This window comes from Rhynchophorus ferrugineus, unplaced genomic scaffold, assembly GCF_030347505.1.
Source record: "Rhynchophorus ferrugineus isolate W39M unplaced genomic scaffold, kcgeb_rfMv2 rfM2, whole genome shotgun sequence".
NCBI classification, from domain to species: domain Eukaryota; kingdom Metazoa; phylum Arthropoda; class Insecta; order Coleoptera; family Curculionidae; genus Rhynchophorus; species Rhynchophorus ferrugineus.
Genome location: NW_027472581.1, coordinates 50,418,249 through 50,431,368, shown reverse-complemented (window position 1 = coordinate 50,431,368; position 13,120 = coordinate 50,418,249). Strand labels below are relative to the sequence as shown.

Sequence of the window (13,120 nt, the reverse complement as noted above, 5' to 3'; positions counted from 1 at the left end):
TTACAATACCAGGCAAATAATTTAAATATTGTTTAACCGAATACTGCCTACAAATTCCTAACAGCAAAAGTGGGATAAATACATATATTTTGTAATCAAATTCCATAAGGACAAAATAAGATTTAGTCTAAATAGCTCAGTGGTAATGTTAGATGCTGGTGGATGAACTCTGACCAATTTTTCACTTTTAAACGCTATTGAGAAAAATTGGTAAATATATATTAATCAAGATATTTTCTATAATTTTCTACAACTGTTTTCCACATTTCTGACCACATGACGGTACCGTGTCGAAAGAGCCATGTTGGTTTTGAAAAATCTAATGATCGATATTTAGTATTTTAGCACTTCTTCAACATTTAGAAACCGTGCGCCAGCTAAGTTATGCGTCACAGATTGGAACAAGTGGTGATCAGAAGACGCTATGTCTGGTGAGTACGCTGGGAACGACAGAACTTCCCATTCGAACAGCAACTCTGCGTCTTTCACAACTTTTGCAACGTATGATCGAGCATATCACGCAAGAGGTTAAGGTATTGCTGGTATTTTTTTGGAAATCATTTAATTTGTTCAATTAACGTCAGTAGACATTTACAGCGACAGTTTTATTCAGTTTTAGCAACTTGTAATATAATACACCTTGCTTATATCACCATATTCACAGCGGGATTTTCCACTTTTTTAAATTAACCTGTTTTGAATCAACAAATTGTTAAACCAAGCAATAAAATTATAATTTGTCAATAAAAATAATATAGCCGACTTGGTGGCGCAGTGGTAAAGGCGATGGGACGGTCCTCCTACTGTTGCGATAACCGCGGATTCGAATCCTGCTGGGGCATGGTCGTAAATTTATGTTTGTAACTGTTTAATATTTGTGAATGTTTTAGGCAAGAGTGTAAAATCCGATAAGGAAAATTATCCCAGTCACGCCAGTAACCAGGCTGGGTAAGACCGGATGTCTGCTGGGATGATCTCTAAAGTTGGTCACTCGCCAGTCGGTAGACTTAATGCTGAGGACCGTGGTTTGGAGCCCACGTTAAACTTTAGGCCCAGTCCAGATAAACCCATAATTGGTAAAAGGAGAGTTTAAACTATATAAAAAAAAATTTAATACTTTATATTATATAATTTATTTATTTTATATTATATAATTTAGTTATTACTTTATATATAATAATTTATATCCTATATAATTAATATTTTATCAAAAATATATTTATGGAAAATATCATTAATATTTAAGAGTTTCTTAGTACATATTTTTAAAATTTGTAACAATAACAGGCATCTCTAGTATTTTGAGTGATCCATGAGAGATGATCATTGAGCGCCGTATAATAAACTAGACTCTCATTCGTGTGACAGTTATTGTAGAATGACAAGATGCCTGAAAAAAAGGCAATAAAATATAGGGTTTAACTATATGTAGAAAGAATATTACCAATAAGCTCATAGGTGCCGCCTTGGGATCGAAACATCACTGGTCCACCAGCATCATCCTAAAATAAAATATAAATTATTCTTATATCTAACTCTTAATCAGTAATCCAAAAATAATTTGCCTTTGTTGGGTAAATCGTTAATACCGAACTAATATAATTCTTGCTGCCTATTAACATACTGTATTTAAAACAAACTTAAACAATAACATTTAGTAAACGCCTGGAATAAGATTGATAATTGTGTTAAAAAAACAGAGGCAACTACATATACACAAAAAAATATAAAAAATACAAAATTACCTGATAATGTATAATTAAAAATAATAAGTGTAATATTGAAGGTGAAGAATGCTCTGGGAAATCAGGATAAGAAGATACAGAACTGGGCGAACTATTTTATGAGAAATTAAGTGAGCAGTAGTTGAACTTGTAAAGTAATTAGACGATGATTACGAGACAGTTTAGAAACATTATAATTTATTAAACGACAATGATACAGGGTGATGTATGAGTTGAAGAGGAGATGCATGAAATGGCGTCTTTACATATGTAATTACATATATAACATATGATATGATCTAAGCTCAACGACAGACTAATATTATCCTCAAAACTGAATATTAGTGGCTGTATGATTATTGCTCTGTATGTAATAGATGTTACTAAATATGTTTCGGAATGAACTGCTCAATTCAAGCGCCATCAATAAGAAGACTGTAACTTGAAATAGTTTTATATAGCTTATTTAATAAAAGTAGCTTTCGAATTATCTAATAATGTCTAATGCAATCAAGCAACTACAAAACAATATGATAGCGCTTGATCACATTTTGAAGAAGTCATGATAACCTATTTGAAAGCTCTTAAATGGCAGATTATACTCCATCCGCGATGTTACTGGTCTTTTACTGGTAAACAGCACTATTCTTAAGAAGTTATCCCCAATAGCCTCAGGTTGTAACTAAAGATGAACAATATTTCAGGTATATATTTTTTCTATTACTGCTAGAGTTTGTACCACAAAATCTAGCATAAATTATTCAGTCAACATATAAAGATAAAACTACAATCACTGAGCACATAAATAATGATACACGTTTTTATAATATTTGTTTTATTAGGTACATCCATGTATTTTGATCATTTTTTCACTTTAAAAAGGTTTTTATTGAAATATAATTGATATCTTATTTTAATCCAAATATCTTTCATTATTTTTTGGCAAAATGACGACACCATGTCTAAAGAAAGATATTGGCTTGATAGGGGTCCAATTATCGATATGTTTTCACGCTTCTTCGGTTTTTTGAAACCATGTCAGCCAGACAAGTAATAACTATCTGCAGTGGTAGTTAAAAGGCGTAAGCTGGATGCGGTAAATATTGCCATTCAAGTTACCACAGTGTAACATTCACTAATTTGTGTTGTGTAGTCGAGCGTTGTCATACAATAGGAATACAATGTTGATAGAGATGGCTCTCCTGGACTAACCTTACTTATGGGTTTGATAAAATTACCGACACAGCATAAGTCTCTCCTGAAGAAAACGGCCAAAGTGATGTCTGTGGTCGTAGCTTACTTTGAGCAGTTTATATTTGTTACAAACTTCTTCCTATATATTAATAACATCTTCGTCCGGAAGTATACGTTTCTTGGTCTTCTGCACTGCAATGTTTCTAGTCAAATAGCTTGAGCTCCCACCTCACATCAAGACTTTATGGCCATGAATATTCCGTTTAGGTGTCGATGTAGATGTTTCCCTTGGTCTAATCAATGACTTTTTGTGCTCGGGATTATAATAGTAGATCACTTCCCTCATCAGTTACAGTACTCCACCTACAGAATGTGAAGGCTTGAAAATGTTTTTTTGAGAATTTGAGCTATAATTTCATCAAATATATCTCGCAAGTCATTTTCTTCGAGCTTTTTGGTCGTCCAGGCCGTTTTTGTCATTGACAGTAAAATGAGATTGTAATTAAATCGTTGGAACTATAACCTTCAATTGGGATATGATGGAATTACGATCAGTTTCCGAAAATATTTTATGGGCTTTGGTAACAAATTTCTTCAAATTAAACAACCAAAGTAGTGAATACCGAAAGCAAAACTTTGAGCTTTTCATGATTAGCGTCCATATTCACTGAATAACTGAATAATACTAAATGAAAAATTCTTATTTTATATAGAGACATGTCAAATCCATCAAATTTAATAGTTATTTAATTTAATAGGTTTTTAAATTGATACTTTTCATTTTCGCCAATAGACTACATATATATTACAACTAAACAGTATAATTTAGTAACTATACTTACAGAACAAATTAAACTCTTAGCGCCAACTACACCAATGCAATGTTTATTCTGATTCTGGGAATTTTGTGTGACACTTATACAAACGCTCTGGTCCAAAACTGGTAAGCCTAACTTTCTGGGTACGCAAGCGGATTGTTTATCACCAGTCCAGCCAAACAATGTTGCTACTTGTCCCAAATATCTGGTATCTATGACAACAAACAACTAGCAATCATCATCAAATAAATGTATATAGTTTACTTGGTGTGGACAAGCAGATCGGTTGAACTCGGCGCTCAAAGTGAACAGGACTATTCAGCTTGATCAGAGCTAAATCATGAGCTCCTGTTGTTTCCGAAAAATCCGGATGCATCAAAATTTTATCAACGCTCATATTTGTAGAAGAACTATCTGCATAACATCGGTCATATTGACCCAACGTAATTTTTAAGTCCAAAGGTGTTAATCTTAAATTTTAGCAAGTAAAGTAGTTTAAGAACTCAATAATCAAATATAAATATATACATGAAATTTTAAATAGGCTTTTTTCCATTTAAACATGTTTCTATTGAACAATTACACTAATAATATCAAACATACCCCAGTATTTGAGAAGCTGCAGTGATAATATATCGATTATTGATAAGGGATCCATGAATTTCCTGTATAGTATTATTCCTGATTGCGTGAATTGTGGATGACCACGGAAACTCGTGGTTTTTTGTTAATTCTCCGGCTAAGAGTCGGGCTTGTCGATTTGGGACACCACATCCTTTAAAATAAAATCCGTATATTTAGATTTATATAATTAAAACACGAAACTGTAATTAATAATAATCTATTATAAATATTTAACATTATATCAACGCAATTAAACACAAAATGTATTAAAATTGATCGAAAGCTTAAATAAATTATGTACATGATCATGTAGTCAAATAATTATCATATGTAAAAAAGTGAACTTCGGGTATTTGACAACTAAGGCTCTACATTAGAAAAATAATACATTTTTGGAAGTTAACCTAGAATAATATTAACATTTTCAAGCTGCTCAGTCAAATGATATGCCATCAATTGAAATAAGCGAGAAACAAATGAATGAGAAATTGTAACGATTGTATATGGTGCCTACATGTATTTTGACTAGCGATATCATTATGAAACGGCAAGGTATCAATGAAAACAACTGTTCTACTCTAAAATACTAAAAAGAGCTATTAATATTCTCAAGGCTTAACAGTTAATAAATCAACAGAAACGTTTCAACATTGCGGTTTGATTGGTTGCTTGACAAAAGTAAAAGCGTTCTCTGTGAATTATTGTGACTGGCGATATTCAGCATTCATTTGGCGAAAAGCAGAAAGTCATTGGTTAGTTCAGACGATTCATTGTCATAAATTCCCCTTTCCCGTCTAGCTTTTAGCAGACGGTCACTCGTCAAAATGAGTTCTTCCAAAGTCCTAAACATCATGTCATGTCAGCTTTCGCGATAAAAAAGTGGAGCTGCAAATCGTTCTTTCGTCTTCAGGCGTCGATATAGCATTTATCCAGGAAACTCTCCTAAAACCCTCCCATAGTTTTTCCATTCTAAACGGTATACAGGAATTATCGTGTCCCAGCCCGCGGCATTAGAAACGGTATCCTAGTCAAAAAAGGAATCAAATACAACCTTCTGCCTTCAATTGTATCGTCACCAAACATTGAATTCGATTCGACCTATATTTAGATGGAAACACATGATCGTCTAATTGTGGTCACCTTCTTGTACAGGAAATGCTCCACGCATGACTCGTCTGCAAGCCTGCAAGTCGTCAGCAGGCAACGATATCGCAGCACTAATCGCAAACTTAAGGCTTGGTCTCGCCCTGCCGGATGAGCCTACCCATCATCCCGCTATTGGGCACGCATTCTGGACTTTTTTATTCTCCAGAACTCCAATCGTCCTTCTGATGTACAAGTTCTCGACGAGTTACACTCGGACTATTGTCCGATTATATTAACTCTTGGGGACTGTTGTGCAATCGAAATTCCTCCCTTCAAAGTCGAAAAGAAAACCGACTGGAAGAGATATCAAGAAATTCTCTTGGAATCGAACCTAACTCGAGACATCCACTCTGCCTAACAGAATTCATCATTTAAAGTTCTATATTATTCAAACTCCCAAAGTAACCCAGTTCCTGAGAGCTTCAAGTCACAGAATCGACTCAAGAATCGTCTCTATCGCAGAGCTCGTAATACCCTCAACTTGGCAGACAAAAGGGAGGCAATATAGTAAAACTGAAAGTGAAGGAAACCACTAAAGCCTGGCGATCCGAGAAATGGAACTCATTTCTAGCGGACCAAAGTTTGGATGGCCCCCCAACTTTCTGGCGACTCTCTAAAAACCTCGTGGGGAAGGCGCAAAACGTCATCCCCCTGTGAAGTCAGCGGAGACAAGAACTTTCGTAGTCACCTACTAAGAAAAGGCCGAGCTCCTCGCTAAAACCTATGAAGCCCAGATGGAACGCCTCCCTCTTGCTACAAATATAAACGACGAAATCATTAGGAAGGCCAACTCCGTTCACTCTCAAGTGCCTCCAAGTTATCTTCTAGACCACTTGGTTACTCCTAAAATATTCACGTTAATGATCAGCAAGATTCGGAACAAGAAGGCCCTGAGTTTCGATAATATCTCGATAGCCAAAACTCAAAAAGCTTCCCTACAAATAGCTCGCTATTATTAGTCAACTAATATCACCAACGCCATTCAGAGGTTGCAACACTTCCCATCCAGATGGAAACATACATTCATCGCAGTTATCCCCAAAAATGTGCTAAGTCATCACCTTCTGACTACAGACCTATCAGCCTACTAAGTTCTATTTCCAAGCTTGCTGAAAGAGCAATTCTATATGCTCTTAATGATTTCCCGAAGGCAAACAATTTCATTCCAGATGAGCAATTCGTGTACCGCGCCACATTTAGCCGTTCATCAGGCCCATCGGCTAGCCGCAAACTGTGCTTTTAACCGACGTGAAAGACTTGAGGCGGTCTTCTTGGACCTAATCAAAGCCTTTGACAAGGTTTGGCATGAAGGCTTAGTGGAGAAATGGTTAAGCTTTCGCATTCGGTTGAGTCTTCCCGATCTTATTAAATCTCTCCGCTCTTATCAAATCATTTCTGTCAGGATTGTTCTAGGTGAAGATTAACACCGCATATTCAATGCAGACTCCAAAAACAACTTGATGAGACGGTCCAGTGGTTACGTTTCTGGAGGTTGCAAGTCACCCAACAGAAAACCCAGGCCATCTTCCATAAGAAGCGTTTAGCACCAAGCATTTCGCCTCTTAAAATCGAGAACGCCCAAATTTCATGGACAGAAGAAGCCACCTATCTCGGTCTTGTCTTCGATCGCAATTTTAGGTGGAATTCCCAGATTCAAAGGCCTCTCCAGAAAGGTTAAGGTATTGTCGATCTGCTATTCCCGCTCATCAACCAGGCCAAAATGTTTCCTCTATCAATAAAATCTCTCTAGTACAAGATTATGGTTCAGTCGTTCTCTAAGGCCCCAGTGTCTAACCTCAATATGTCTCACCTAGTTAGTCAATCAATACACCCTGGTTCATCAGGAATAATCATATTTATAGCGAAACATACGTCCTCCAAGTTCGCGATTTTATATCCTAGCTCTACTCGAGATATTTCTTCACTCTTCTTCTCTCGGATAATATATGTATTACTGATCTGGCGGATATTTTAGGACATCGGCTCTTCGTGGCCTTATTCTATTGCAGCCGACACTGCCCCGTCGTGCTCCAAATTGCCTGGGCCTTCTCCGGCGAGCGATTGACTCAGGTACCAAATGGTATGATAACGACACCATGTCCTTGCAGCCACCGGTGTTACCGGTTACGTGCACCCTCCTTACCAGTAAAAAGTATCAGTTAGGGTCATAGTAGCCCATAGGCAGTCTCCACATAACCAGTCCAACTCGCTTATTTCTGCAAGTCTCCGCGACTAGATATCCGTAACAAGATTGCCCTTCCCGGTTCCAGGCCAAAAAAAAAATCGTCCTCATCAACACTGAGGCGAAATAATTATAGCTATAAAATTTTGCTAATATGAAATTGCGTAATCAGCAAAGTGTAGTGTATTACCAGCTTCGAATGAAACTGTTACTGTAGATTTATCTGCGTTAGTTAATAAAAATGAGCAACCTGTTATTTCAAAAAAACCTGTAATAGTGACTAAAATATGCCAAACAAGTTTTCCACTTGCATGACAATGTTCGGCCACGCGTTGCAATAGTATGTTCTGCCTCACTCAGCGTACATAGTCTTCTATTTATTACTCAGATTTAGATCGACGCAATGTGGCTTGGCCATCAAACAGTTTCGAAATGTTGAAGAGGTGAGAACATTGTATCGCCATATTGCTAAAAATATGGACAAAAGTGGTGGAAATTATGGAAAATATTTTAATTAATATATATTGTACCAATATTTCTCATTAAATGGCTTTTTAAAGCGAAAATAATGATTAGAGCACATATAAGCATCTATTAAGATTTTATGTAACAAGTATGATTTATGTTAACACTACCATGTATATTTTCACGAATATTAAAACATGTGAATGATCATTGTTATGTTTGAAAAATTTACTCCAATACTCGATGATCAATTGATCAATCTATTGCGAACTCGTATAATGATTTCATTCCAAGTCTTCATCTATGAAAACTGTGTGCATAACATCTGTGTGCAGATTGAGCAATATTTTAATTATCAACTTCAGTTTCCGATTAAAAAAAAACTGTGTGCAAAACGGATGCCGCGTTCGCAATAATAACACCCTCAAGTAAGTAATTCTAAGCTCTGAAGATGATTAAATGCATTTTGTATATCATTTTATCATCAAGGATTTGAATAAAATAAGAGCCAAAGCTAACGAATTGTGTAAACACTCAGCTCTTCGGCTAAGAAAATAATTCGTATTTAACAATATTCCATGAAGATGCTTTGACGTAAATATATTGTATTGATTGTTGATTACACTAAAACTGGAAAAGCAAAAAACACTTAGCCAGATTGGCAACCGTAGTGATTAAGGCTACAGGATAGTCATACTTCTGCTGATTTAACAATCGCCTGGTATGGTTGTAAGTTATATTTTATTTTATTTATGATTATGATGTTTCTAATTGTAATTATCTATAGGAAATAGTATACAATCCGACAAGGAAAATCATTCTAGTCGCTCTGATAACCGATCTGGGTAAGATCGGATGTCTGCTGGATGCCTTTTAAGTACAGGACATTAATTGTTTTAGTTTCAGATTACTCATGAAACTTAACTATTTTTGATTTTTAACTCAGCATGTCTCAAAAATGTTATTTCGCGGAAAACAAGTTTCATTAAACCAAGAGGTAATAGCAATTCAACAGCCTTTTAGCCTTTTGTATCAATAGCCCTTCCAGTCACCCATGATACATGATTGTAAAATATTATATGGCAGGGAACGAAACACTATAGTGAATGTAATGAGCAGTTTGAAGTTGAGTGAGATTAATCTGAAAATAATGTTATTTCTACATAGTTTTACTTAACGGTCATTTTACATAATCCGTTTCTGAAAATTTCTGTTTCATTTCCATTTTCTCGACATCCCTTTATGAACATCCTAGTATATGTACAGAAGAAAACCGAAATTATGTAACATAAATTGCGCCATGTATGTGGTAAATGTCTTATCATTCGAATAATCTTCTATAGTCTATTCAAAATAGCAGTGAACTCACGTCATCAATATGTGCCTGTCGCAAGTTGTAAATTCGTTTTAGAGTCAGACGATATTTGCCTTCTCACTTTATTATATTTAAAAAGAGATAGAATGCTATATGATAAGTTCGAATATCTAACAGAATCAGCCTGCCAAAGTCGTGCGGTTGTCAAACGTCTACAGAATTCTTCAAAATATTGATTATATAACTACAGATTTTAAACAGGGAAACGTTATCTGAACGTTTTGCTTGTTTTGATAAATTTTAAATCGCTGCTTATTATTCATATTTATTATACTCATTTTTCTCGGTATTTATTCGGTATTGCGTTTTTCTTTCAGTTACTTCGAACAGGAACAAGATAATGAAATAAAATATTGCCAGTAAAATTATTTAAAGAGGCAAGCATTTTTAATGTTAATTATTAAGTTGCTCCGGTTTTTATTGAAAATATTTTTACCATGTTGCAGCTGCACTGAATATTAGTCACTGAATGAAAAATATAAAATATTAAAAGAATACAAATTTTAAAAGCATGTAATAAAATCAAGGAATACTTATTATTGAAAGACATGAATATTTCAGAAAAGGGGTCAATATGCCCACTGGTCAATCATGAAAAGATGATAATAAAAATAGTGTTAAAACAACAAAAATTGACTGAAAAAGGTATACGTTGGAATAAAATGGATTGAGTTTTATTATTCATAATATTTATTAATACTGCATTGTTCTATTCTATTACTTCAACTGTTCTATGCAGATATGGCAAATGCTTTAGGGAGAATGCAGTGATTAAATCTAGTTTTATCGAGGAAGATGTATACATGTAATAAGAGAATAAAGTAAGGAGAAATACAAGGAAACACTGTACCGAAGGAAATAAGAACTAAGCGTAAAAGATAAATATGCTCTCTAATGAAAGTAAAACATATTACTTGGATATATAAATGTAAATTAGGTGGATTAGGCCTCCAGCGTATACCATTACATAAAAAAAAGTGCAACTCTAGCTCATAGGTGGTGTGAAAAAAAATCAAACTGTTATAAGTGTATAATTAATTGTAGTTTTAAGTCATTTGATAATATATGCATATAGTACATCTACTGTAATGTTAAAATAAATTATAATTTATAACAGTATTTTTTAATTTAATAATATGATTTTGTATTTTTAACAGTTTAATTATTTTATTTATATTAGAACTTTGTTGTATATCAAAGCCCCAATGGACTGAACCTCAGAGTTGATACGGCAACATTGAGACATTTTGACGTCATCAATTCAGATAACGTGAGTTCATATATATCGATGTGTTCGAAAATTTATTTTGTGACTAAAAAGCCTGCCTCTATTATCAAACTACGATTATAATATATAATGTATTACATATTGAAGAAAATTTCTCGCCCCTGGTAGTTTAATACTTTATCACGATTTATATGTCATGCAAAAATTAATGTTTTTGATAGGTATATCGATTAGATAAAGTGAAAACTGAGTGAAAAATTATGACATATATGTCAAATATGTTGCTGACAATAATTTCGAATCGTATTCTAATTGCGATCGAGTAAACATTTGCTATCCATAGAGTTAAGATATGTGGCTATATAGAGTTGTTGATGATATGTTTATGGTAAACCAAATTATATAAATTTATTTCACATTTGTTATTATTTAGTCACAAATTTAGTGCGAAAGAACTTTCTTCACTTATATTATTAACAATGCCAAGGAGAAAGCGACCTGAGTTAGGCTGTTGAAATCAATCAAAAATGCGACAAGCTATCTCACATGCTAACCGCACTGATGACCAACGAAAAAATAATACAGAAAATGATAATATTCGTATTAGTTTTACACAGTTGAGTTCAGGAGTGACTGTAGATTGATAGGCTTCGAATGGTACGAGTTCGTGCACATGAAACACAACAACAGCGAGCAGACATAATAATATTGAATGGCATTCCGCGATCCGGTAGATATGATGCCATCAAAATTAACTGGAATTAGGGAAATAATAAAAATGTGTCAATTTTGCAAAGCATTAAAATACAGCGATGAATCTACTGGGTTATGTTGTGCAGATGGAAAAGTAAAGCGGCCACAATTGGTCCCACCACTAAATTCATTACGTTCATTAGCTTCTAGGATGGGAAATTATTGTAACTACTTCTTGATCAACGTTAAAATATATAACAATTGTTTCCAAATAACGTCGTTTGGCTCGACGCATAATGTACAGGACAATTTCAAAGTATTATATCATAAAAGTTTTTTGGTAACAAATTTCTATCAGAAATAAGTTACCATAATCTAAAATAATTGCAGTAAGAAGGACCAATTTATCACTTAGTGGGAGTTACTACTATTAGATGCAGATCATCAATTCTTACAAATTATTTAATCACAATCCAAGAACCATAGACGTTTCTTTATAAGAACAACGGATAATATCTAATAATATATATAACAACGAATAGAGAGCAAACGAGGAAGTTAATTAACCGAAAATCGAAGAAGTGGCTATTGTTATTGTCGGAGAAAAGGTGCAAAATAGATGTAGGTGATATGAAGCTTATGAGATCATCTAGTTTGGAAATAAAATACTTAACTGCATTTACATGGACTGGTAAAAAAATCCAATAATATTCCTTTAGATTTTCTACCTGTCTTGGAACCATCCACCTGCAAATAAATTACCAGAATTTCTTCTGACAAAAATGAATAACTTAATATACATACCATTGTGTATAACAAAACAAAACAAAATACCTTTACAAGTATCATATCTACCGCTATTAAGCATACGATCGAACAGAAAATATTAAATATAAATTAGCTAATTCTTTACTATTTGTATCAATTTGTACCTTCATTTATAAGGGTTATTTGCATTCAATTAATAATTTCGAAACTGTTTCATGCTGTGGGTCTTATATTATTCATTAAAATACAGAAATTCGAAATCTACTCGAGCTAAAGACCATTAATTATTTAATATGGCTAAAGAGGCGTGTTCATTTTTTTTTTCGTTAATTAACTAGCCTATTTATGCATGACTGACCTTTTCCCTTAAATTCTTTTATCTATAAAAATGTGTTAATTGGGTTAATTTAATAGGTCATGTATATATATATATATATATATATATATATATATATATATATATATATATATATATATATATATATATATATATATAAATAGATAGATAGATAGATAGATGCAACGCTAATAAAATAAGTGCTGAAGAAAGAAATATATTAAGAAACATACTAGACAAACAAAATTGTCGAGATTAAATATATCCTGTAGAATAAGAATGAATTATGAAACAGAGGAAAAGACAGTAACATATATAGTAAGAAAAATAAAAGAACAGATTTGTCGAGTGTAGGAATAAGATGTTAGGTGCTTACATGTATTCTGATATATTTTTCTCTTTAAAAAGACATTTATTGAAAAAACTTTTACATATTAATGAAAATATTGTATATCATCTTCTAGGACTTTTTTCATCTTTCTGCGTGATAGCGATTCAATCAATTTTGTACTTCTTCACCCTTTGATAACCGTGTGCCCCCTTAGTCAACGATCATAACACGTTAT

The 13,120-nt window shown here is 33.7% G+C and overlaps 1 protein-coding gene across 1 annotated transcript; it reads right to left on the bottom strand.

Annotated features, from left to right (window-relative positions):
• Nucleotides 1–1,191: 1,191 nt before the first annotated feature.
• LOC143190842 (phenoloxidase-activating factor 1) lies at nt 1,192–12,256 on the bottom strand. Its single transcript, XM_076395409.1, has 6 exons — nt 12,124–12,256; nt 4,340–4,511; nt 4,001–4,206; nt 3,761–3,948; nt 1,445–1,502; nt 1,192–1,390 (listed from the first exon to the last, which is right to left on the bottom strand). The coding sequence occupies exons 1-6, from the start codon at nt 12,254–12,256 to the stop codon at nt 1,266–1,268; spliced, it is 882 nt and encodes a 293-aa protein (XP_076251524.1). The 3' UTR covers nt 1,192–1,265.
• Between the last annotated feature and the right edge of the window lie 864 nt (nt 12,257–13,120).

Coding starts and splice junctions, on each gene's coding strand:
- LOC143190842 (XM_076395409.1), bottom strand. CDS start 12,256: ATGGTATGTATATTAAGTTATTCATTTTTGTCAGAAGAAATTCTGGTA. Junction 3,949..4,000: donor GATCTGCTTGTCCACACCAA/GTAAACTATATA, acceptor TTGTTGTCATAG/ATACCAGATATTTGGGACAA. Junction 1,503..3,760: donor CTAAGAGTTTAATTTGTTCT/GTAAGTATAGTT, acceptor ATTTTATTTTAG/GATGATGCTGGTGGACCAGT.